The sequence below is a fragment of the Talpa occidentalis genome, unplaced genomic scaffold, assembly GCF_014898055.3.
Source record: "Talpa occidentalis isolate TD23 unplaced genomic scaffold, MPIMG_talOcc4v2.1 talOcc4.2, whole genome shotgun sequence".
Taxonomy (NCBI): domain Eukaryota; kingdom Metazoa; phylum Chordata; class Mammalia; order Eulipotyphla; family Talpidae; genus Talpa; species Talpa occidentalis.
The window spans coordinates 110871553-110899242 of NW_023602073.1; the positions used below are offsets into that span (position 1 = coordinate 110871553).

The following is a 27690-nucleotide window of genomic DNA, read 5'->3' on the forward strand; positions in this document are numbered from 1 at the left end:
CCATTCAATAGTAACAAAATGACAAAATATCCAGGGATAAACTTATTAAGAAAAATGTAGAAAACACATGAAGAAGGTCTTAAAAGTTAAGGAAGATCAAAAGATTTAATCTATCTGCATGAGATTTAATAGTAAAGATGCAAATTCTCATCAAATTAATGTATAATATTAATATAACCCCCCCCCCCGGAGGGTTCACAAAATTCTATAACATCCCAAAACGCAGCGCAGCCCCTGACACACAGTAATTACTTATTTTGTGGAATGAGAATTCATTTTATGGAATTACTTTCAGGAATCATTTTAAACCAAAATGTTTTGAGGAGGAATTTTCATTACTAATTAAAAAGCATCATCATGAGATTTAATAATTTCACTTTGTATTAAAGGCCATAATAGAAAAATCAATAAACTAGAAAGTTCAGAAGTTTGCAAACGTGAATTTACTAAGATAAAGTGGCATTTCAAACCTCCAGTGAAATTACAGATTATTTAGCAAATGTTACATTTACAATTAGCTACTCATCTAAAAAGTGAATTTAGATACCCATCTAATACAGAATTTATTACAAAAATAACAAATTTATTAGCAATAAGCATATTTTTAAAATGTGTGAATGCAATTTTGCATCGGTTCATATTTAGTCATAAAAATGAACAGAGAAAATGAGGTGGTAACTTATGCATCAAATTTAACAGGTGATATATCTGGGGAGTAAGTCTGAGTGATTCTTCTGTCTGCTTTTTCCAGTTTTTGGTGGTCATTTGAAAGACATACAGGATAAGAACACCTGTATCAATCTGGATCACAATCACTTGCGGGTTGCTAATTGTGAGCAAGTTACATAGCCCCTGTGAAACTTGGTCTCTTCATTCACTAAAATGGGAAACATAAATACCTACCTCATAGGATTGTTATGAGCATTAAATTGGGTAATACATAAAATGCATTTAACATAGCCCCAACATATAGTAAGTGCCCATTAAATATTTATTATTACTTTTGAATGAGGAAAACAGTATTTGGAAATGATGCAGCAATGGCTATATGAGGAAACAGTGCACTGCCATTAATGTCTGGGCAATTCAAACAATGGCGGTTGAGTCTAGTATAAAATTCCTAGAACTGATTCCTAATTTTGGATCAGGATCCAAAGTGAGAAGTGAGAAAGATGCCAAGTTGTGTCACACATGAAGTGTTGAATTGAGGGTATTCCATTCAGTGGAGAGGTTTAGATTAAGCTACTTTCAAGTGTTCTAATGTGACTGGTTACAAGTGTGTCAACAGCAGATGTAAAGTTTATCAAATCCAATCAATGAATTTCAAAAGTATGACCATGAAATAAGAACTCTCATTTTTCTTGGAGTGAGAAAAACAGGAGAAACATATCCCCACCCAAACCCTGTGACTATTCTAAATGTAAAGCATCTAAATCTGGAAGGTCTTTCAGATTCTTTCTCCACAGGAATCGTTGTTCTGTTTATGAACCAAATTTATGTATATTATTTCTTCATTTATGAAACTTCTTGGCTACAAGGTGCCAGGATATTGAAGTGCCAGGGATATCAAGATGAGCGAGCCAAGTCCTTGCCTTCAGGTAGCCAGGCTAAAGTGCACATGATAAAAAGATGGTTTACCTAGTTTTTTAGCTTGTAGTTCTACGGCAAGTCGTTCTTTCACAACTTTAATAGCTTCTTCAGTGGCTGCAGCTATGGTCTCTTTTATTAACATTTCAAGGGCATTATCAAAACGTGGTTGAACAAGTTTAGTGTAATCAATTACCTGCAAAGAATATATAAGAAAACCTCCATAAGCGTAAGTTACTGTGGATATTAAACAGATTGTTTATCTGTATCACAAAATTCATAATGATGCTGGGGTATGTTCTACTTAGAAGTCACTGATTTTTGAGTACTTGCTTCATAGACATTCAGTCACATTTTTCACCTAGGAGTATATAATTATATATATATATATGTGTGTGTGTGTGTGTGTGTGTGTGTATCATGTTAATTCAAGTTACATATTTTAAAAATCAACTTTGTTTAATCTATATAAAATAAAAGGTACCTATTTTAAACATATTGGCTAATGAGTTTTTACAAATGTATTCATATAACAACAGTCACAATCAAGATATAGAAAATTCATATCACTCTAAAATGTTCCCTCATACTCCTGTATAATCAATTCCTGGCTCCTGGCAGCCACTTTCTAGTTTGCTTCATTATAGATTTTTCCTTTTCTACATATAAATAGAACCATAAAGTATATACATTTTTCCAGGCCTTTTTTGCCTTAGTATAAAGTTTTTGAGATTCATAAGTACAATTATATATGCCACTAATTTGTTCCATTTATTGTCAAGTAATATTTCACTATATAACCATATCACAGTTTCTATATTCATTCATCTAGTGATGGACATCTGGGTTGTTTGCAGTTTTAAGTTATTACAAATAAAGTAGGAATAAACATTTATGAAGAAGTCTTTCTGTGGACATATGTTTTCACTTCTCTTGAATCAATTCTTAGGACTGGCATTACTGGGGCACATGGTTAAGTATATATTTGACTTAACAATAAGCCATTAAACTGTTTCCAAAGTTATTGAATTATTTTACATTTTTACCATGCAAATTTTATACAAATGAAAGTTGCAGTTACTCCACATCCTCACCAACACTTGGCTTAGAAAATCTTTTAAATTTTATCCATTCATGAGGGTGTGAAGAAGAATCTAAGTATACTTTAAATTTAGTTTACTAATCACTAATAATTTCAAGCTTCTTTTTATGTGCATATTGGTCATTCACATACTTTCTATTTTTAAGTACATTTTCAATTTTTGAATATTTGAATAATTAGGTTAGAATTACATACACACACACACATATATATATATATATATATTCTGAATATAAGTGCTTTGTCAAGGAGATAACATACTTCCTGCTGATTGTTGGGATGTTAGAGATAGATTTCTGTATGTCTTTTAAGTTTAAAAAAATATGTGTTTCTAGATTCCATTTTGCTTGTTTTCAGTATGATCATATTACTTTATTCCATGCCAATACATCTAATGCCATTTTTAATGGATGCACAATATTGTATTAGCCATTTAATTAAAATTACAATAATACATATATTGAGATATATATACCTTTGCTATTGTAAACTATAGATTATGGTAAACACAGATATGTATATTATACATATCTATAAATCTTGTCTGAAAGTTTATTTATTGAAGTTACGTTGGTTTACAACACTGTATAGGATTCAGTGTCTGATAAGTGTCTTTATGAAAAACTCATAAAGCAGATTTGACAGTTTGAAGGAGTTGCATGGATTTTATGCTCTTGTACACATTTCCAATTGCCAACTCTAATTATTATACCCTTAACAGCAGTGTATGAGATTGTACTAGCAATAATGGGCGTTAATGGTAACCTTTCAACTCTTCTAAGGAGATTGACATGACTTTTTTTTTTAATTGGCATTTCTCTGGGAGGTGATATCCATTTTCTCATACTTAATGGTTATTTGTATTTATTAATTTGTGAATTGCATGTTTGCTATCATCCCCCCTCCCCAATCAGCGCTTTATCTGCATATTGATTTGTAAGCATTCATTATGTCTTAAAATTGTAATTTCTTTGTCTGACACATACTGTGATGGTTTTAAAACATGTCTGCAATCCTTTAATATGCATCCCTTTAGAAGCTGGAGCCTAATTCCTCTCCTCTTGTGTGTAGCCAGAACTTAGTGACTTGCTTTAAATGAATAGAGTATGGTATGTTCATTAAAAATGTTGAATGGCAAACCATTTGTTGGAAAATATTCATAGTGCTTATAATAAAAAGGAAATTGCATATAGATAATATAAGAAACTCCTGCAAATAATATGCAAAAGGATTATTTAAATGCCAAGAGACTCAAACAGGCACTTCTAAAAGAGAATATCTGCATGATCAATTAATATGAGAAAATGTTCAACATCTTTAGTCATCAGGTAAATGTGAATTAAAACCTCAGTGAGATATACCCAAAAGAATGACTATAATTAGAACAACTGAGCATACAAAAATTGGCAGGAATTTGGAGTAATATACACTACTGATAGGATAGGAAGTTGGTGGAACTAGTTTAGAAAACAGTTTGACATTATCTACACAAGTTGAATGTATCCTAGATATAGCTCTAAAATATAGAAAGATATGTATGTGCATACCAAAAGACATATATAGAATGTTTATGGCAAAATAATTCATAAAACCCTGTATCTGGCATCAACCCATTTCATTAACACTGAAATAATAAATTATAATGCACAGTGCTGCTTAACAATAGATTGTATATCTAATGGTGGTCCTTGCAGGCTGTACCATCTAGCCATTTGTGTAGTAGTTGGCTATACCATTCAAGGTTGTGTAATTACACCCCATGACATTCACACAATGGCAAAATCACCAAATGCATTTCTCAGAGCATATTCCATTGCTAAGCAACCCTTGATTGTTGTTCAATCAACAGAATAAAACAATAAAACTGAATAAATTATAGTTATATGCATGGATATATCTTGGATAAATATCACAATCATAATGTTAAGTAAAAGGAACCAGGCATAAAGAAAATATTTTAAGGCCATAAAGCTAAAAATGTATGTCAAATGAACCTAAGGTATTTGGATGTATGCTAACATGGTAAAACCATAAAAGAAAAGTACAGAAGTGAAAACCATGAAGTCCAGGAGAGTGGTAACATTTGTAGGAGTAGGGAAGGACTGGTATTGGAAAGAGCCATAAGGGAGCTTCTGGGGTGCTGGCACATTTTATGTTTTACCTGGGTAGCAGTTATATAGGGGTTGGGTTTATGATAATTTGGTGAGCTTTATTTTTGTCATATTTTATAGCAAAAAAGCAAATAGAAAATGTTACCCTGTTGTGCAAAAGAATTCATTAGCATTTAAAGTAAGTTCAAATTCCTTCCCAGGGTATGCATTGTTCTGACCATGTCTTCATCCATCTTCATCTTGTACCATTTTTTATTCCACACAGTGCTCTAGCCACACTGGTCTTCATGTAAATCCTCTACCTTTCAATCCCTTGTAAAATCTTTTGACTCTGTCTTCAAATTATATTCCATTCTCCCTGCCTCTTACCACCTCTACTGCTATCACTCTGTTCTAAGTTAAAAATAATTTCTCTCCATTTATTGAAGGTGGAGACTAAGATGACTGGGGGTTGGGGAGTCATGGAATTAACAGACCAGGGTATGTATTGGGAGAATCATCTTTGTAGAGACTGGTATCACCATGAATGATGACAGGAATGAGTATGTGGAGAGAGCATCAGTGAGCCAGGAGGAGAGACCAGTGGAACTGAGAAAGCTAATGGTGCATCGTCTGCCTGCTCTGACAGTCAAGTGTGGGGCTTCTGGGAAGCAGGCAGGGGCTGTGGTCTGGAAGCCATGATAAACAGCAAAGAGGATGCCTTTCCCACTCTGAGCCCTGTGGAACCATTGTTCAATTTCAGTGTAAAATTAAGAAAACTGAGTACAAATCCTACAGATTCTAAACTTCTACAAATTATAATCAAACACAGAGGTAAAAAGTTAGCTAGTTACCTAGATAGTTACCTTTCCTTTGTAATGTTCTGCAAGCAGATTGCTAAGTGTTGTTTTCCCTGAAGACTGAGGTCCATATATGAATATTTTACATGGTGGCATTGGCATAGGTGGAAGAAGATAGGGGCGTGGATTCAACAAAAATGATTTTAATGCTGCTTCTGATGAAGGACAGTATATTTTACCTAGAAAACTTAAAATACATCATAATCATAAACAGCTAAGTGAGGTATAACAACATTTTAAAATTAAGTTCTGAAAGTTTTAACTTACCTCACAGAAAACTCTGCCGATCCTGGATAAATATTACCTTCTTTTAAAGACACAGGACAGGTACGTCCCCATCTGCTTCTTTTCCATCTATATCTTGGTGCAATAAGTTTATAAGATGCAAGAGAACGGAACAACTCTTCCTGTTAATAGCAAATATTATATTAAAAATGTGAGTATAGGGTCTCCCCTGGTAGCGCAGTGGTTGAGCTCTGGGCTGCGAGGCTGCCCCCAGCCTCTGTTGTGTGGTTCGTTCCCCAGCCAGCCACGGTGAGGGTCACACACACACACACACAAAAAAAAAAAAAAAAAAAAGAAAGAAAAATGTGAGTATAGGTTTTGCTAAAATTAATAGTAGTAAGAATTTCATTTGTTACTTGATTTACTATTTAAGAAATAATGTAAAAGGCCAACTTTGGGCTTTTTTTCTTAATCACAACCATTCTGTACATGCCCAAAATTTAGTGAGAAAGTACTTTTCATTTCTGTTAAAAAATCTGTTCAAGACACACAGACTAATGGAATCGAACAGAAAATCCAGAAACAAGCCCACAGATTTATGGTCAACTAATATTTGACAAAGGAGCAAAGAATATGCACTGGAGCAAAGAAAGTTTGTTCAATAAATGGTGCTGAGAAAACTGGGCCGCTACATGCAAAAGAATGAAGCTTGACCACTACCTCACACCATACACAAAAATCAACTCAAAATGCATTAAGGAACTAGACATAAGACCTGAAACCATAAAATACATAGAAGGAAATATAGGCGAAACACTACATGACATGCACCTCAAAGACATCTTTAGACACATCACCCAAAGCAGTGATAGTGAAGGCAAAGATAAACAGCTGGGACTACATCAAATTAAAGAGCTTCTGCACAGAAAAAGAGGCAATAATCAAAACAAAGACAAACCCCACCAACTGGGAGAAAATTTTTGCACACAACACTAACGATAATGGACTGATCACAAAAATCTACAAAGAGCTGATGAGACTCAACAAAAACAAAGAAAATAATCCAGTCAAAAAATGGGCAGAAGAGCTAAAAGAAACTTCTCTGAAGAAGAAATGCAAATGGCCAACAAGCATATGAAAAAATGTTCAACATCACTTGTAATCAGGGAAATGCAAATCAAAACTACCATGAGATACCATCTCACACCAGTGAGAATGGCACATATTAAAAAAACTAGCAACAACAAATGTTGGCGAGGGTGTGGAGAAAAAGGAACTCTCCTGCACTGCTGGTGGGAGTGCAAACTGGTCCAACCACTATGGAGAGCTGTGTGGAGATTTCTTGACCTACTGAAGACAGAGCTTCCATATGATCCAGCAATTCCACTCCTAGGTATTTACCCAACTGACACAGAAACAGTAATTCCAAGGAACACCTGCACCCCTATGTTTATAGCAGCACTATTTACAATAGCTAAGCTTTGGAAACAGCCCAAATGCCCAAAAATAGATGACTGGATGAAGAAGATGTGGTACATATACACCATGGAATATTACTCAGCAATCAAAAAAGATAAACACATGCAGTTTGCAGCAACATGGATGGAGCTAGAAGGGATCATGTGCTGAGAAATAAGTCAGAAAGAAAAAGAAAAATACCAGATGGTCTCACTCATAGCAGGAATTCAGAAAACAAAATAAGAGACCAGGAAAAAGACTAATCAATACAAAGTAAAAATCAAAATCAACAAGCAACTATAAACCAGAGACACACTATGGGGGGGGGGCAAAGAAAGGGCGGGGAAAGGAAGGACTAGAGTCATAATAAGGGGGGGGAGGGTGCAATTATGGGGAATATAACCAAAATGAAAATGCATACATTGTGCAAAGATGAAAAAAGATATAAGAATTATATAAAATAAAATATTAAAAAAAATCTGTTCAAATTTTACTTAGCATTTTCTACTATAAGGTAAAATGAGCAAAGGTAGATAGAACAGTTTCTAGTATCTGGTTCAGAAAACAGATTTTGAAAAATTCTTTTTTTTTTTAAGATTTATTTTATTTATACAAGAGCCGGGGTCCAGGCCAGATGTGCGGGAAGGTGAGAGGATTCACCAGAGACAGAGCGGGGAACAGAACAGGCAGACTGACAAAACACACTGCTGAGGGGAGCAGCGGGCAAGACAGGAGAGGTCTGCCGCACCATGTGGGTTGCTCCACGTCCAGCGGGGATTAAACTGGCGCTGCAGAGGCTGTGGACAGCTTCACAGTGCTGCACTCAACTGGCTATGCCACCAGGGAGGCCCAATTTTGAAAAATTCTTACTAAAAAGGTTTGAAGATGTATTAAATTCAACTTAGACTATAAAGTCTCTCTCAGCAATCCTTACTTGGTGACCTTCAGAGAAGTTAAGAACCACCTCTCTACAGAGCATAAATTGCTGAAAGGTCGACTGTGCTTGTGCTACCTTAGTAAGGGACGGAAGAACTGGTGAGAGATAGCATGGGACAACTGCAAGAGGGGAGGGTCCAGCTGGCTCCCCCCACTTGCAGATGGGGCTCTCACATGCATCTGCTGGCTCCAGAGTGACTATGGAGGACAGAAGTGAGTGGCAGCCAAGGTACTGCCTGGCCCAGAGGGAAAGAAGGCACATGTGGCAGGACTGCTGCTAGGATGCCCTCTCCTGCAGCCTGGTAGCATTAAGGAAACTGTCAGTGCTTAGGGGAGCTGCACAAGACTTTGAACCTCACGGCAAGCCATGTTGGGCTATCACCCAGCTCCCTGGTGTCCTCAGACAGGGAACTATGGACTGAATTGTACCCAGTTAAGTCAGAGGTGGTCACTCTTTCCTTGTCATCCTTATTTCCTGTACACACTTGGGAACATTGTTTGAGTAGCAGACTATGAGTGCCTTGTCAAAGGAGAAGTGATTGACTAGCAAAGCATGTTTCCCTCTCAACTTTGAACCCCTGGAGCCACATCTCTAGGAAGTGCTGTGGGGAGCTGAAAAAAGTTTTCAAATGAGCTTGATATTATAGTTTTTAAAATGATATGACTGCCTCTGGTTAAGCAGGACAGACTGAACATGTGCATTAGTGTTTGCTGCTTTCCTAAAACCTCACGAAAATGACAAAAAAAAAAAAAAGGGAATAAATTAAGGAAGGCACAGAGATGGGAAAAGACAAGCCATGGTTTCACGTTTTCATAAACTAGAAAGTAGATGCAACACCGATAATTGACTTGAAACAGAGAATGGTAAAAGCCCAGTGTCTGTGGTGGCAGGGACAGGTATGGGATGGGGTGAATGTAACAGGAAGCAAACTGAGTCACTCTGCAAAATCCTAGAGAGGCTTAGGACCGTAGATAACAGGTACCTCTGGAGGTAGGTAAATGGAAAACAGATGACAGGAAGAATGCTAGAAAATCTTTAAAAGGACATGCCACTCCTCATTTCACTTAGCCAACAACATTTTCCCTCAGTCCCACCACAAACCTCTCCTTCAATTAGGAGACTGGAGGCTTAGGCTTAGACTGCTGCAAGGATGGAGCCAGAGCATTTTGTGAGAAGGAACCAGATGCAGCCAAGGCAAGGGGGAGGACATGAAAGCAGGTAGCTATGTATTCTGTTCCATTGATCTGTTTGTCTATGTTTATTCCAACACCATGCTGTTTGATTACTATTAGTTTACAGTAAAATTTGAAGTCCAAGAATATAATGCGTCTACTCTTCTTTTTTCTCAGAATCACCTTGGCTATTCTGGCTCTTCTGTGGCTTTTCTTAAAGACAGTTATTAAATTCACAGGGATTTCATTGAATTTGTGTATTGCATTTGGGTAAGGTCACCATTTTAATAATGTTAATTCTTCCAATCCATGAGCAGGGACTTTCTTTCCATTTCTTTTTGTCTTCTTTATATATTCTGGATATTAATCCCTTATCAGATATATGATTTACAAATATTCTTTTCCAACTGTCTTTTCCTTTTGCAGATAGTGTCCTCAGAATATACATAAGGTTTTCATTTTTGTGAAGTCCAGTTTATCAATTTCTTTGATGCCTGAGCCTTTGATATTCCATTTGTTTATTTTTAATTAATGCCAGAGTCCTAACCCCAAAATTCTGTTTTTTTTTTTTAATAGATATTTTACATCATTCTTCCTTTTTGTACAGTATATGCTTCTCCTCTCTGGTGTAGTCCCCGTAAAATTCCCACCACCAATTCACCTGTGCACATAGTCCCTTGTGCTCTTCCCTTCCCTGTTTTGATCCCTCTCCCTCCCCTGCAGAGTATCTCTGATTTATAGTTGCCTGTTAATTTTGTTTTTTAATTTATTATAACTTTCTTTTTCCTGATCCCTTATTTGGTTCTCCTACATTCCTCCTATAAGTGAAACCATGCAATATTTTTCTTTTTCTGCTGGCTTACTTCACTGAGTATAATCCCTTCCAGCTCCATCCATGTTGCTGCGAATGGCATGAGTTTGGTTTGATTGCTGCTTAATATTCCACATCTTCTTGATGCAGTCATCTATTTTTGAGCATTTGGGTTGTTTCCATAGCTTACCTATTGTAAATAGTGCTGCAATAAACATAGGGTGCAGGTGTCCTTTTGAATTAATGTTTTTGTGTCCTTTGGGTAGATACCTAGGAGTAGAATTGCTGGATCATATGGGAAGCTCCATTTTTAATAGTCTGAGGAACCTCCACACAGCTTTAGACTTGTGGCAGGCTTTGGGGTCTTGCTCTGGGCCAATCCCATTTGGATGGACTTTTACCCACGAGGGGACTTTGGGTGCTTGATTTAGAAACCATATTCTTTGTCTTTTCTGTATTGTTCACTAATTGTATTAAAGTTCCTTCCCACTAAAGTCTCATTTGTTTTGTGTTGATGTGGCGGATGGCAGAACCTATTTAGAGCAAGCAGGTTTGCGGGGTCTGGGGTGCCCCTCTCCCTGCCCTGTAACAGTTGGGCTAGTTTACATTCCTACCAAAAATTCTGTTTTAACTGATCTGGGCATTGCTATTTAAAAGGCTTACCAGATGACCCTAGGCCTGGGAGTCACTGCTTTAAATATTTCCATTATAATGATTCTCTAAAACTCAACAGCCTTTAGCTAAGAAGTCTATCTAAAGTCCTTCAAAACACATAGGCACTTCAAGATTAAAAAACCTTGATTAACCAGTACCTCAAATGTCCCAAAATTTAAAAGTAGGGGTTTTTCAAACTATAGTGAGTGTAGGAATCTTCTCTGCATCATTTAAAATACATTTCCAGGTCCCACCTATAAACAGTCTGGTCCAGTCAGTCTGGAATATAGGCCTATGGAATCTGTGTTTTTTTTTTTTTTTTTTTTTTTAGCAGGAGTCAACTATGGCGTCTCCTGGTTTATCAGGAATCTTCTTATACTTGGAGCATGGCTCGCCTCTGCCACCCCACCGTTATCTTTAACTTTAAAGTAAAGGAATTTCTTTCTCCAATTAGCTCTTGCCTCAAGAGACCACATCTCTGTATCAAGGACTTGGCTGATAGATGTTTACAACCTATTGTTTCCAGAAGTTATTTCACTGGTTAATGTAAAGCCAAATGTTGAATTGCTGCCTTTTTGGCAGAGGACTACTAATTTTATGAAAAATGTAATACTTGTATCATGCAGTGCCATTTGTCATCAATTTGGTTATTCAGCGATTGATCAGTATTTGCAGTTTTACCTTTTTTTTTATAAATAATAAATTTTATTTTTATATTCCCCATACAATTGCAGCCCCCCCATTCTGACCCCAATCCCTCCCCTCCCGCCCCCCCCCCTAAAAGTGTCTCTGGTTCATAGTTTTTTGTTGATTTTGATTTTCACTTTCTTATAGTTATTCATTTTCCTGGTCCCTTATTTAAGTTTTCTAGATTCCTGCTATGAGTGAGACCATCCGGTATTTTTTTTTTTCTTCTTGGCTTATTTCGCTGAGCATGATCCCTTCCAGCACCATCCATGTTGCTGCAAATTGCATGTGTTTATCTTTTTTGAATGCTGAGTAATATTCCATGGTATATATGTACCACATCTTCTTGATCCAGTCATCTATTTTTGGGCATTTGGGTTGTTTCCAAAGCTTAGCTATTGTAAACAGTGCTGCTATAAACATAGGGGTGCAGGTGTTCTTTGGAATTGATGTTTCTGTGTCCTTTGGGTAAATACCTAGGAGTGGAATTGCTGGATCATATGGAAGCTCTATGTTTAGTAGGTCCAGAAATTTCCACACAGCTCTCCACAGTGGTTGGACCAGTTTGCACTCCCACCAACAGTGCAGAAGAGTTCCTTTTTCTCCACACCCTCGCCAACATTTGTTGTTGCTAGTTTTTTTAATATGTGCCATTCTCACTGGTGTAAGATGGTATCTCATGGTAGTTTTGATTTGCATTTCCCTGATGACAAGTGATGTTGAACATTTTTTCATATGCCTGTTGGCCATTTGCATTTCCTCTACAGAGAAGTTTCTTTTTAGCTCTTCTGCCCAGTTTTTGACTGGATTATTTTCTTTGTTGTTGTTGAGTCTCATCAGCTCTTTGCAGATTTTTGTGATCAGTCCTTTATCATTAGTGTTGGGTGCAAAAATGTTCTCCCAGTTGGTGGGGTTTCTCTTTGTTTTTGTTATTCTCTTTTTCTGTGCAGAAGCTCTTTAATTTGATGTAGTCCCAGCTGTTTATCTTTGCCTTCACTATCACTGCTTTGGGTGATGTGTCTGTAAAGATGTCTTTGATGTGCAAATCACGTAGTGTTTCGCCTATATTTCCTTCTATATTTTATGGTTTCAGGTCTTATGTCTAGTTCCTTAATCCATTTTGAGTTGATTTTTGTGTATGGTGTGAGGTAGTGGTCAAGCTTCATTCTTTTGCATGTAGCGACCCAGTTTTCCCAGCACCATTTATTGAACAAACTTTCTTTGCTCCAATGCATAGTCTTTGCTCCTTTGTCAAAGATTAGTTGACCATAAATCTGTGGGTTTATTTCTGGATTTTCTATTCGATTCCATTGGTCTGTATGTCTGTTCTTGTTCCAATACCATGCAGTTTTGATGATTATGGCTTTGTAGTATAGTTTGAAGTCTGGGAGTGTGATGCCTCCATTCCCTTCTTTTTTTTTCAGGAGAGCTTTGGCTATTCGGGGTTTTTTGTGATTCCATATGAATTTCATCAATAATTGTTCTATTTCTTTGAAGAATGACATTGAAATTTTGATTGGAATAGCATTGAATCTGTATATTGCTTTTGGAAGGATGGCCATTTTAATAATGTTTATTCTTCCAATCCATGAGCAGGGATTTCTTCCATTTCTTTGTGTCTTCTTCTATTTCTTTTAACAGTGTTTTACAGTTTTCTTTGATTAGGTCCTTTACCTCTTTTGTTAGATTTATTCCCAAATATTTGATTTTTTTTGTTTCAATAAAAAAGGGATGGTTTTTTTGATTTCTTCTTCTTCAGATTTATTGTTTGTGTATAGGAAGGCTACTGACTTTTGCGTGTTGATTTTGTATCCTGCCACTTTACTGAACTGATTGATGAGTTGAATTAGTTTTTCTGTGGAGTTTTTGGGGTTCTCTATGTATATTATCATATCATCTGCAAAGAGTGATAGTTTGACTTCTTCTTTTCCTATTTGGATTCCTTGGATGTCTTTCTCTTGTCTTATTGCTCTGGCTAGGACTTCCAGTATTATATTGAAAAGCAGTGGTGAGAGTGGACATCCTTGTCTTGTTCCAGATCTTAATGGAATTGCTTTCAGCTTTTCACCATTGAGAATGATACTGGCTGTTGGCTTGTCATAGATGGCCTTTATGATGTTGAGGTATGTTCCTTGTATCCCAAGAATTTCAAGGGCTTTTATCATGAATGGGTGTTGCACTTTGTCGAAAGCTTTCTCAGCATCTATTGATATTATCATATGGTTTTTATATTTCTTTTTGTTGATGTGTTGGATAACGTTGATTGATTTTCGGATGTTCAACCATCCTTGTGTCCCTGGAATGAATCCTACTTGGTCGTGGTGAATTATCTTATGGATACATTGTTGGATTCTGATAGCTAAAATTTTATTGAGGATTTTTGCATCAGTGTTCATTAGGGAGATCGGCCTGTAGTTTTCCTTTTTTGTGTTGTCCTTGTTCGGTTTTGGTATTAGTGTAATGTTGGCTTCATAGAACGTGTTTGGTCTTGTCCCTTCCTTCTCAATTTTTTGGAAGAGTTTGTGAAGGATAGGCACTAATTCGTCTCTGAATGTTTGGTAGAATTCATTTGTAAATCCATCAGGTCCTGGGCTTTTGTTTTTGGGGAGGTTTTTGATTACCATTTCAATTTCGCTGCTTGTAATTGGTCTGTTTAGGTGTTCTATTTCTTCTTTATCTAGCTTTGGGTGATTGCAGAGTTGTAGGAATTTGTCCATCTCCTCTAGATTGTTAAACTTGTTTCCATATAACTCTTCATAGTAGTTACTGATTATTCTTTTGATTTCTGCTGTGTCCATTGTGATTTCTCCTCTTTCATTTGTGATCCTGTTTATTTGTGCTTTCTCCCTTTTTTCCTTTGTGAGCCTGGCTAGGGGTTTGTCTATTTTATTGATTTTTTCAAAGAACCAGCTCTTGGTTTCATTGATCTTTTGGATTGTTTTTTTAGTTTCAATTTCATTTATTTCTGCTTTGGTTTTTATTATTTCTTTTCTTCTACTGGTTTGGGGTTTTTTGTTGTTCTTTTTCTAGATCTTTGAGCTTCGAGATTAGGTTGTTTCTTTGAGTTCTTTCTTGTTTCTTGATGTGAGCTTCTATTGCTATATATTTTCCTATTATTACTGCTTTTGCTGCATCCCATACATTTAGGATATTGGTGTCCTCCTTGTCGTTCAATTCAAAGAATTTTTTAATTTCTTCTTTGATCTCCTCATTAGTCCAGTGGTCTTCCAGTAGTGTGGTTTTTAATCTCCATGAGGTAGGAAAGTTCCTTGCCTTCTTTTTATGGTTTATTTCTAGTTTGATGCCTTCATGGTCAGAAAAGATAGTTGATATGATTTCAATCTTGGTGTATCTGTTGATGTTTGTCTTGTGCCCCAGTATGTGATCGATCCTGGAGAATGATCTGTGTGCGCTTGAGAAAAATGTGTACTCCGTTTTTTTGGGGTTTAGTGTTCTATAGATGTCTGTTAAGCCCAATTGCTCTAGGTTCTTATTTAGAGCTTTGGTTTCTTTACTTATTTTTTGTCTTGTTGATCTATCCATTGTTGATAGTGGTGTGTTGAAGTCTCCCACTACGTATGTGTTTTCTCTGATGTCTGTTTTCAGAGAGGACAACAGTTGTCTGATATATTTTGGTGCTCCTTCGTTTGGTGAGTATATGTTGATGAGTGTTATTTCTTCTTGAAGTATTGTCCCCTTGATCATAATGTAGTGACCATTAGGGTCTCTTTTTATCTTTTTGAGTTTGATATCTCAAACTCAAATATATATATCTTATATCTGTTTTATCTGATATAAGTATAGCTGTTCCTGCTTTCTTTTTTGGTCCATTTGCTTGTAGGATTGTTTTCCATCCTTTAACTTTGAGCCTATTTTTATCTTTTGTAGCTAAATGTGTTTCCTGGAGACAGCAAAAGGTTGGGTTTTGTTTCTTAATCCAGGCTGCAACTCTGTGTCTTTTTATTGAAGAGTTTAGTCCATTTACATTTAGAGTTAATATTGATATGTTAGCATCTGTATTTGCCATTGTGTTTGTCTTTCCTTTGATTTTATTTATTTATTCTTTTAATAACTTTTTTTTTTTTGGCCTTCTTTCATTGTTATTCATCCCTCTGAGGTTCTGGCTTTAGGACTCCTTGTAGTATTTTTTGGAGTGGGGGTTTAGTTGTAATGAAATTCAGGAGTTTCTGTTTGTCTGGGAAGGTCCATATTCTTTCTTCAAAGAGGAAGGAGAGCTTTGCGGGATAGAGTATTCTTGGTTGGCATCTGTTTTCTTGGAGTCTGTTGGCTATGTCCCTCCACTCTCTCCTTGCCCGTAGTGTTTCTTCAGAGAAGTCTGATGTCAGCCTGATTGGCTTTCCTTTGAATGTTATCTCTTTCTTCTCTCTTGCCAGCTTCATTATTTTTTCCTTGTCCTGGATTCTTGGAAGCTTTACTATCATGTGTCTTGCTGTATTTTTCCTTTCGTTGTGGAAGTTTGGTGTTCTTCTTGCTTCTTGTATATCAATTTTCAGCTCCTTCTTCACATTTGGGAAGTTCTCTTCAAGTATCTCTTTGAATATTTTCTCTGTTCCTACATCTCTCTCCTCTCCTTCTGGTATTCCTATAACTCTTATATTTCCTTTCCTCATGGAGTCAGATAGTTCCCGAAGTCTTTCTTCGGTCTTTTTCCTTCGTACTTCTCTTTCCTTTTCTGTTTTGGTTCTTTTTATTTCTGTGTCTTCAAGAGTACTTATTCGTTCTTCCATTTCATCTATTCTGCTTTCATTGCTTTTCCCAGAATTCTTTAGTTCTTCCATTAATTCTTTGATCTCCTGCATTTCTTTTACTTCCCTCTTTAGGGACTCAATTTCATTCTTCTGACCATTGTTTTCCCTCTTTAGGGACTCAATTTCATTCTTCTGATCGTTGATTATTTTTCCCTTATCATTGTTTTCCTTTATGACTTCTGTCAGTTTTTTAATCACGGCAATTTTAAATTCTCTTTCTGGAAGGCTCAGAAGTTCTTCCAAGTTACTGTCGTTGCAATCTGGGGGCTGGTTTTCTTTTTGTGGTATGCTTTTTCCCTGGGGAGTTGCTAGGTTGCGTGTGGTTCTTCTACTCCCTACTGTCTGTTTTCTAATTTGCCGTATGCATTGGGACACTGTGTTGTTGGGACTGGCCGGCATCTTGGGTGAGCTTCTCTGCTCCCCTCTGGTTCCTCCAGGAGCCATATGTCAGTTTCAAGCAGTCTTTACTGGAGAAAGGTCCCTGTTCTAAAATGCCGATGTGGGGACACACTCCCCTGTGCTCCTGGTCTGCCCCGGCGGTGGGTTCCTGCTCCCCCTCTGGGCTTGGACTGCAGGCCAGAGGGGGTCTGGTGTGGGCGAACTTCCCCCGCTCACTTCTGGCTCCTGAGGAAGCCTTCTGCAGGTAGTCTTTACTGAAGAAATGTCCCTGTTCTAAAATGGTGATGTGGGACACACTCCCTGCGCGTCCGGTCTCAGGCACACTCTTCTGCGCGCCTGGTCTGCCCCGGCTGTGGGTGCTCGCTCTCCCTGTGGGCTCAGACTACTGGTCGGAAGGGGCCCGGCGTGGGTTAACTCCCCAGCTGGCCACTGGCTCCTCCAGGAGCCTCTGCTGGTTTCAAGTCGCTAGGTGGCGCCAGAGATCTCTCCTAGAGCCCTTGGGGAGCTGATTTTCCACCACGTGGGACAGGGAACATAGCGGGAATGGTAGGGTAAACCTCAACGGCTTTGGGGTGCTGTGTCTGCCTTGTGTCCCACCGTCGTGGGGAACCCACGCCCCTAATTTCGTGCCCCGGGTCTCAGTTCCAAAGCCCTCAGTTCCAGGATGCGGGTTGTAGCCCAGTTCAGTGGCGCAGGAATGGCGCCTTTTGAACCCCGCTCCCGTGCCTGGGCGCCTGGTTCCTGCTCACTCAGTGAGGGCCTCCGCACGTCTCCCCGCAAGCCTAGGTCGCAGGCACAGGGACCTGGGCAGCTGCGATCCGGATCCGCGTTTGCTTTTCAACCGCACTGCTTTTCCACTCAATCCCGATCCCAATCCGCGTTTGCTTTTCCAGCATGCACCGCTTTTCCACGCAAGCTTACCGGGTGGCCCGGGGCTGTGTGCTGGGCCTGGCCTCCTCCCCGGGGGTGGGGTCTCTCTTTAATGGCGCCTGGAGCTCACCTCCGCGGCGAATCCTGCAGGATTCTCCACAGCTCCCGTTCACGGGGTGTGGTGGCTGAAATAGTTCCTTTCTACTCACAGTCCCGCTTGCCGCGTAGTTTGTTCTTGTTGGTCATTTTAGTTTGTTTTTTTTTTTTTCCTCCTCTCTGCCGGTCGGAGAGTGCCGACTTTGTGGGCGGGGGAGGGGAGCAGGGTTCTGCGCTTTTCTCCCTTCTGGTCCTCTTTTATGGCAACTTTCTTCTTCGGGCAGTTTGCTGGAGTCACCCGTTTATCTTCCGTGTCCCAGTTCTCACTGGCACCTGCCGCTTTTCCTCCCTATTAACTTTTTTTAATGGGAGATCTTACTCGCAGCGTCTCCTCGCCGCCATGTTGCTCCGCCCTTGCCTGGAATCTGTTTTTGTAGCAAGCTTTCCAGGTGATTCTTTTGGAAGTAGTCTAGACTGTCAGAAGAAATACTGTTAGGGGGAAAGGATGTCCTGAGCTAAATCCATGCAGGCTTTGTGGACTCCACCCCCACTCCAGACCAAAGCCATCAGGACATTGGGAAAGACAAATCCCGTCACCACCAAAGGGAAGGTGGCTGGGACCTGAGGGTGGAGTTAAGCAGTCAGGGTTGGTATAAAAACCAGACAAGTGAGCCTTGGGGGCTCTCGCTCTGTCGCTCGCCTCCTGGCTTCACGGCTCCTGGCTCGCGGCCAGCTCTCAGAGTGCCATTTGGGATTCCAGATTGGTGGATAGGGTAGGACACATTTAAAATTTTGTCTCCCACTTTTTTCCCTGAGCTGTACATTTCCTCATTTCCCCTTCCCTTATAAATAAACCTTTTATTAACCTTTCACGTGTGCCTGCAGTAGAGCATTGATAAGTCCTTTTTTAGCGTGCGGGTGAGGCCCCACAGTCAGGCACCCTGTTTTGTAACAGGGCTGCCCTATAACAATACCACTTCAGAGTTATGAATAACCTTTCCAGTATACACTTTTATGAAAAAAAGGGCAAGCATCCTTAGTTATATACAGTTGTCCCCCCTTATCCAGGGCTTCTCTGCTGAAGTTATAGTTATCTGTTGTCATCACTGTCTGAAAAAATATGTTCAATAAGATATTGAGAGAGAACACTTACATAATTTTTATCACAGTATATTATTATAGTTTTCTATTATTACTAGTTATTGTGGTTAGTTACTTGCTGTGCCTAATATATAAATTAAGCTTTATTGTAAGGTATGTATGTATAAGGAAAAACAGTATAAATAGGTGTCAGGCCTCCACTCAGGAACTTGTACGGTATCCCCTGTGGATAAGGGGGCACTATTGTATAACTTGTGAACTGTAACCTTAGGCCTGTGCCCACACATGCAATAATTTCAAAGGATAAACGTTCTATCTGGAAGATTTTCTCAGGTTTCATGATTACTTTAAATTTTCCCTGCAGTGATGATTTAGGAGGCTCAGTCTCTGTGCTGGTCACACCTATCATCCTCTTCAGCACCAGTTCATGTTACTGAAGCATGTATTTCAGCTGTGCTCACCCACTAATCTCTATGAATAAACAGTACAGGATAACAAAAGGACCTCTCTTTTCAAAGATTATTTTGAATTTTAGTATCTATTTATGATTCTGGTATTTACTTTATTTCTATTCATATAGGTGAAACTAAACTTCCCTACATAGATCAAATCCTCTGTTTGAAAATTCCTGTGGACATTTTAGCCTTAACAATTATAATTTGATCATCATCATATCCATAATACATCATCATCAAGAACACAGCAATTGAAAAAAAATTGATTGAAGGAATGAATGAGTGCTTACAGAGTTGAGGAGTTTGATGTCTTTGTTTTCTTTGGTGCTGCAAAACTTTTAAACTGAACTTGAATTCTATTCTTTTTCATTATTTCTATGGTTAATTTTTCTGATCTTAACGTGTTTCTTAGTTTTAAAACTTTTTGTTTTGAATATTGTATTAATCATACTGCTTCTTCTTGAAAGCCAAACCTATTTTTATAATGGGTATCCTGAAACTCTTTTTAAACCTTGAAAGGATACAAATTGAGGTCACAACGTACAATGAAAAAGTAGACATTCAAATAGTTAAATATAACTTACATTTTCCATTACGTCATTTATCTCTTCCTCTGCACCCTGAAGTCTGGTTATAATTGCTGCTCTTTTTAGGTTCAGATATTTAAGTCGCTCTATAACTGTCTAAATTTAAAAAACAAATCTTTAAATATGTTAGCATTTAAGTATGTCAAATATTCTGAAAAATTGTTGAGCTTATGAGCAAAATACTTCCTTGCCTCTTCCTAGCTGGTGGTAGTTTGCTAGCAATCCTTGGTACTCCTGGGTTCATCACTCCAATCTCTGCTTCTGTTGTCAGAGAACAGTCATCTGCCTTCCTGTCTGAGTCACTACTCTTATAAGGATACCTGCCATATTGGATTGGGGTTCACCCTTCTTTAGTATGCACTCATCTGACTTTGATTAAATCTGAAAAGATCCTATTTCCAAAGAAGATCACATTTATAGGTGTTGGAAGTTAGGACCTCAACATATATTTTGCGGGGGATGCAATTCAACTTGTAATTGTCTGTCACATGCCCCCCAAATGTTCATATACTTAGAGGTCTGGATCTATAAGACCTCTTGGGGCAGAGGGAAGATAGTTTCAGTCCTTCTACTCCATCCCTTTAAAAAGCCCTCCTATGTTTCAGTCCCATGTTCAGTACCTAGAACTCACTGTTTTCTTTCTCATCTCTGGAGCTTCCCACAGACTCTTCCCTCAGCGTGGAACACAGTCCCACCACCCTTGCCTCTCCTAGCCTTCAGGGTCAAATTCTTACTCATCCTTAGAGTTTCAATTTAAAAATAATTTCAGACAAATGGCCTCTTCACCAGACTAGGTTCTGCCTTTCTGTCATGAACTCCTATAGCACATTGTCATTCCCTGACTATAACCCTTCAGATATTTATTTTGCCCAACATACTGAATATTAATTGATGCGAAGCACTTACGAAGATATCCCATATGGGTAACTCCTTCCCCTCATAGTCTACTGCAAATCTATTTCTGTCTTTGTAGGTTTGCCTTTTCTGGACATTTCACATATATATAGTACTGTTATGAAATATCTATGTACACGTTTTATTTGAATCTGTTTTCAATTCCTTTGGGTAATATTTATACATCTAGGAATTGAGTCATGTGGTAATTCCACGTTTAACCTGTTAAAGAACTATCAAACTCTTTCCCAAAATGCTACACTATTTCAGAATCCCAGTAGTAACATATAGGGTGCCAATTTTTCCATATCCTTAACAAGACTTGTTATTGACATTTAAAAAATTTTTGCCATCTTAGTGGGTGTGAAGTGGTATCTCACTATGGTTTCCATTTGCATATCCCTGAAGGATAAGTCAAATATCTTTTCATGTGTTTTTCTGTTATTTGCTTTTACTTTTCTTTGAGGCACTTTTTGCCATATAGAGTTTTAAAATTCAAATGTAGTTTGATTTAAATGTGAATAGATGCATAAATACAACATCAAAATTTTAAGTGTCAAACTGAATTTTTCAAAAATAAATAGTGCTAAAAATGTAAATATAGTTCTGATGTTTATTTAAATAAATGCAATCAGGTCAAAACAATTTTTGATTTTCTAAGCTGTGAAATATTCTTAATGAACACTGTACTTACTAAGAAGTGATCTTCTGGGAGTTTATTTCCATCTAGCTCAATGAGATACTGGGAATTATGTTCAGCCATTACTTCCTGTAGATAATAGACAAGAAATCTTATAATCTAGGTTCACTGGCAAAACGGAATATAAAGACCAAATCTAAATATACTAGAAAGAAATTTTTAAAGTCAAGTTGTTTTATACATAATATATTTGTTCTTTTCAGTGATTAAGAGACTTTTACAAAAGGCTAATGTAGTCTCCCTACTATGAATTTTATTCTGTTCATTTTTTTTTTTTCAGTTTTTTCTCTACACTAAACACAAAATATTTTGGGGTATCTGTCTCTGCACATATTTGTGAAATAATTTCTGCCAAAGTGATAGTTGAAAAATGGCATTTATTTGTTTTCATTTTTTATTCCATGGCTATGGGTAAGATTCAGCCTCCAGATATTCACCTCTGTATGATGCTTAACCTTAACCTCGGTGCATTTTCTGCTAGATTATATCATTTCCCTGGAAAGTCTTTAACCCTCACCTCTTTTATGGATTGTAAATATTTTGCCTTGCTATGATTTATCTTCTGACTTTATGGTTTCTCCTGTAATATAAAATACTTTTAAAATGTTTTGTTTTAGGATTTTTTTTCTTGTTTAAGTTAGATATTCTTTCTCTATCTTATAATAATGTATTCTATTACATTTTCTAACAGTCTTCTAAATTTCCTCCTATTATTTTGTCTTGAACATTACATCTAAAATCCACTGGATTTTTATTTTTGTAAATTGGCAATGTTGAATTCTATTTGAGCTTTGTTTTCCCAGATAGTAGGAATGGTAGAGAGATTAAGACCCATTTCCACTCTTCCTCAAGATAAGATCAGACTCCATAAAACCCCCAGGTACCACCTTCATTTCCTTTCAGAAGGCCCTCATTAATAAGCATTCTCTGAATATTCTCTGCAACAGTCTGAACAAAATCTTAATTGTGTATTTATCTTTTACAGTGTGTGAAACTGGTGTCTAAGTGGTTTTTTTTTTTTTTCTTCTGAACATTATGAAATGCTAGATGAATGTTTGTTTAGCTATGGTAATTTGTTTAGCCATAAATTACCATGTTCTAACCAGGGAGGTATATAACGTATTTTAGATTCTCCCCTTTGGCTAGATTCTTAAGATTGGACTAAGTCAAAGGGTATAAATACTGCTAAGATTAAGGATACACGAAACAGGTCAGACCCGGAGTCAAGCTGGAATTCCAAGACAGGCAAGAGACTTAGCCTGATTACTCTTGAAACAGGAGATAAGCCAGAAACTGACACCGGTCAGTTTGCTCCCTCTTGCTTTCCTTCTCTTTGGGAGGAGCATTGAATTATGGTGTTCTTGGTCTTAGTGACAACTCATCCAGCTCAGAGATTACAGTTATAGGATCCTTCCTTCTTTGGCTCCCCCTACCTCCACCTCTACACACCAGCACCCTGAAACTACCATGCAAGACGACTGCTTTACTATTCAGCAAGTGTCACCCAGGTGCTTGTTTTGGAAATTCTTGCTTTATTAGCACCAGGGCAATCAATTCTTATTTAAACTTTGCTACACAGCCCAGAGGTTTTCCACTTGTGGACAAGCTATTCAAAAATAACTACATGAATTTTTATATTTCTTTCAGCAGAATACGAGAGTCTTTGCTTTACCATATATTTGCTAGTGTTAGTTATTCTTATTACTTGTTCATCTTTTGAATTTTGACTGTGGGAATGCAATTTCACTGTTAAATTAGCACTTCTTTAGTATCAGTGAGGCTGAACATTTTTCTACAGGCTTGTTACACTTTTGTCTCTTATTTTTGTGAATCATCTTCTGGTCATATTTGCTGCTCATTTCACTCAGGAGGGTATTAACTTTCAGGCTTTAAAATATCAATTCTATGAATTACATCAAAGTTTTAAGGTTTTTTTTTAAATCATACTTGATGTGGATATTTTTCCAGTTTTATTATCTTCAAATTGGAGGGATTTTTTTTTTAAAGGTTTATTTATCTACCTATACAAGAACCAGGGTACAGGCCAGATGCGCGGGAGGGTGAGAGGATTCACCAGAGACAGAGCAGGGAACAGAACAGGCAGACTGATGAAGTACACTGCTGAGGGGAGCAGCGGGCGAGACAGGAGAGGTCTGCTGCACCATGTGGGACCCTCGCTGGCCAGCCGGTATTGAACCGGTGCTGCAGAGGCTGCGGACAGCTTCACAACATGGCACTCAACCACCTGCGCCACCAGCGGAAACCCGTGGAGGGGTATTTTTTAAAAACAAATTTTATTTCTAAAAGTTTCACATTTCATAACATTGAAGCTATCATTCTTTATCCTTTGCCATTTTAACACTTGTTCTGCTGGACACCTGTTAAGTATTTAAGGCTTATCATACTTGAAGTCTACACTGGGCATGAGTGTTGCTAGGATATAAGACCTGGTCTCCATCTTTAAAAGACCATCTATGTCCCTGTGCCCCTTACGAATTTGGTTCTCACTGTGGAGGGTGAAGAAGAAAATGACACACTCATTTTTCTTTAAACAATATATAAACATAATAAAACAACAAGAAACTAATTGTTTTAGTTTCTCTATCACATGAGGAGCATCAACGTGAGAACTTTCTTTTGTTTTTGTTTTGTCTTCTGTTGTAGCTTTTATTGCTTAGCTTGATGTCTGGCCAAATACTCAAGTTCAGTAAATGCTAAATAAACCTCCAGCACAAGTTTGGCAGAGTCTGCCCTGGATATGCTTTTCACATAATTGTGATTTTAGCAATCACATTTTAAAATGCTAATCACTTTAATTAAAACACTCCTACTACAATATATAATGGTCTTACCATGTTTATATATATCAACTTTGAATGAGCAGCCATAGAAACCAACCTGGTGATAACTCTTTAGACTGCAATTTTACTAAATTAACAAATTTGTTTATGAAAAAAAGCAGCACTGTAAATGTCCATTTGCTTGGATAAACCCATAAATCATAGACTGAAAATGCATTTACAAAGTAGTCTTTTAATATGGGTTTTCCAATGTCCATCTATAACTTTCCCTTGTGACTTTTGAAAAACACAGTTCATTTATCACTCTACAGCAACATTGCTGCTTTGTAAAATATTATTGTTCTGTGAAACAGCTTGTGGTATGGAATCTGTATTCTAATATCATTCTTAAAGTTTAAGAGGGGGAGATCAGGCAGATAATACAAAGAGATGAGGAAATGTGAAAGCTATTAAATCAGTGATAAAACAAAAGCATCAATATTCCCATTTTTGCAAAATATCTTATTCTTACTTCTAAAGAAGGAAGAACTGTTTCCTTATAAAGCTGAGCAACATGCTCAATATTTTCCAAATAGTCCTCAGGCCTCTGCACTAGATGTTGAAGAATTTCAGCCACCGTCTGCATTTCAGCCATAAAGGCCTAAATGGGAAAGGAGAGATTTTAAATAGGTTAGTGTTAATGATAACTTAATTTTCGAGCCACATTCCTTCCTCTTTATCCCCACATGCCATTTCAGATTGAGAAGCAGGGAGAAAGGAAGATTAGAGATTGGGGATTTTTAAAAAAAACTTTTTTAAAAGATTTATTTATGCATACATGAGCTAGGGTACAGGCCAGAGATGCAGGGGGTGAGAGGATTCACCAGAGACAGAGTGGGGAACAGAACAGGCAGATTGACTGAAGTACACGCTGAGGGGAGCAGTGGGCAAGACAGGAGAGGTCTGCTACGCCACGTGGGTTGCTCCCTGGCCGGCCGGGGATCGAACTCGTGCTGCAGAGGCTGTGGATTGGTTTATAGTGCGGTGCTTAACCCCTTGTGCCCCATTTAAGAGACATTGAATACCCTAATAAGCCTTGATTAGATAAAATAAAATTTCATTTGGCTTAGAAACGTATTCATTTATTTTTGCTCCCCAACAAGTAGTAAGGAGTAGGGGAAGAATATCAGATTTTGAGAGACAAAGTAAAGAAATAAGATTTTCTTTGAGTATCTGAGCTTGTAGTGCATTCATTCACTCAGTAAAGATTTATTGAGTGACTGCTATGTGCTAGGCACTGTTTTAGAAACTTGAGGTAGGACAGAGAACAATACCAACAAAGACCCTGGGGTTCATGTAACACACATTCTAGCTAGGCACAACAGAACATAGACAAGTGCACAAATAAATATAGAACTTGTTAGGTAGCAGTGAGTACTAGGAAGAAAAACAAGACAGGGTAGAGAGGATAGAGCCTGATGGGAAAAGGTGCTATTTAAAACCAGGTTCTCTGAAGAAGTGACATTTAAGTAAAATACAGAAGGGATTGAGGAAGAATCCATACAGATTTCTGCAGAGAGAACATTTCAAGGCAGAGGGAACGTTACATATAAAAGTTCTCTGGCCAAGTCCTGGTAAATGTTCAATACCCTATTTGTCATCATTATCATGTTTATTAAATAATGATTAATTATAGCTTTTATCAATGCAAATACATCAGTTCTTATAATCACTGAAATAAGACTGCAAAATTAGATGCAGTCTGCTTAATATTACAGGACAATAAAATTGTGATTTTGGAGGTACCTTGCGTTAACACTTAACTTCACAGAGTTTAGGCTCTAATGAAAATAGTATTTACTTATAATACATTAAACAAATTATATCTTAGAATTTATGGGAAATTTTAAAAAAATTTGTAATAGAAATAACAGATACATTTCAACAGAGCAAGGATGGGAAACTATGGGCCCCTCATCCCTATGGGTTACCAAATCCAGCCTATTACCTGTTAGCAGATTTCTTATTATCAAATTGTCCTTACTTAGCCATGGTGGAAGATTCTTTTAATTCCTTATTGCATTATGCTTACTAGTATTCATTTTAGGATTGCAGTGACAACATGTATAAATGAAATTGGACTACACATTTCTTTCCATGAGCACTGTTTTTTTTTTTTTTTTTTTGGTTTCTGTGAGCATTTTTAAAAATTTTTAAATTTATTTTTAATTATTTTATATTTTTTTACATCATTTTTAATTTTTGTACAATATATACCTTTTCATCTTGGTTATAGTCTCTGTAAAATTCCCACCACCTATTCACCCGTGAACTATCACCATGGTCCTTTGTACTCTTCCCACCCTTGTTTTGAAAAAATCAAAATCAATAGGCAACTATAAATCAGAGACATACTACAGGAGGGGAGAAGAGAGTAAGAACATGAACACTTTTTGTCGGACTTGGGATTGGGGTCATGCTAACTTCTTACACTGGATTATGCTTGGGCTACTTTGAACCCCACATTAAACTTTGTCTTTTTTTGCTTTAACTCCTCATTCTTACTTGCATAATGCTTGACACATAGCAAGTGACCCAAAGCTCTCTGTCATGATGTGAAATGCAGCACATCAACTGTCAGGATGTGGAGGGACTTTAACACTGAGAAGAAGGTTCAGCTTGATGACCTCTCTAGGTTATATGATCGAAGGATTTTTGAAAATATGAAATACTGGGGCCTCCCTGGTGGTGCAAGGGGTTAAGCACCACACCATGAAGTGGTCTGCGGTCTCCGCAGCAGGAGTTCGATCCCTGGCCAGGGAGCAACCTCATGGCGCAGCAGACCTCTCCTGACTCGCCTGCTCCTCCCCTCAGCAGTGTGCTTCAGTCAGTCTGTGTGTTATGTTCCCCACTCTGTCTCTGGTGAATCCTCCCACCCCCGGACTCCATGTCTCTGGCCTGTACCCCAGCTCTTATATACACAAATTAATCTTTTAAAAAAAGAAAATATGAAATATTTTTGCTTTTTCTTCTAGACTAAAATAAACATTTAAAGAAAATGCAATTTTCTCTAGTATTCACTATTTTTGATTATGCTCATCACTTAATTATAGTGAATTTTAAAAGTGTGGTATATAGCGTTGGATATTACCTCTTCTTCTTCTTGTTCTTCTTCCTCTTCCCCTTCCTCTTCCACTTTTCTTTCTTTTTGGGCTTCTTTCCTCTTTTTCCTACGATTCTCAATAAACTCAGGATCCCACTGATCTCTTGTATACAGGTGCCCTGTGTGACAGTGCTGCCTTTGCCCAGAAACTCTCTGGCACAAATCAAAGTCAGGACACTAAGGAACAATATCAGAAATCATGACAATTTAAATGTGCTTTTATTGGGGCCTCCCCGGTGGCGCAGCAGGTTGAGTGCAGCACTGCGAAGCTGTCCATAGCCTCTGCATTTTCG

At 37.7% G+C, this 27690-nt stretch overlaps 1 protein-coding gene across 15 annotated transcripts in view; it reads right to left on the reverse strand.

Moving 5' to 3' along the window:
• Nucleotides 1-27690, reverse strand: part of LOC119252770 (adenylate kinase 9-like) — a 74659-nt gene that overhangs the window by 35558 nt on the left and 11411 nt on the right. For 13 of the 15 annotated variants that reach the window (XM_054699090.1, XM_054699093.1, XM_054699086.1 and 10 more), the window contains 7 exons: nucleotides 27386-27574; nucleotides 24767-24895; nucleotides 21449-21523; nucleotides 19858-19956; nucleotides 5907-6046; nucleotides 5646-5826; nucleotides 1639-1783 (listed from right to left, as the gene is read on the reverse strand). In XM_054699090.1, the coding sequence (XP_054555065.1) occupies nucleotides 1639-1783; nucleotides 5646-5826; nucleotides 5907-6046; nucleotides 19858-19956; nucleotides 21449-21523; nucleotides 24767-24895; nucleotides 27386-27574 (958 nt within the window). Of the gene's footprint in view, nucleotides 1-1638; nucleotides 1784-5633; nucleotides 5827-5906; nucleotides 6047-19857; nucleotides 19957-21448; nucleotides 21524-24766; nucleotides 24896-27385; nucleotides 27575-27690 lie in introns of those variants that run through there. The other 2 variants (XM_037520214.2, XM_054699095.1) reach the window with 2 other exon arrangements.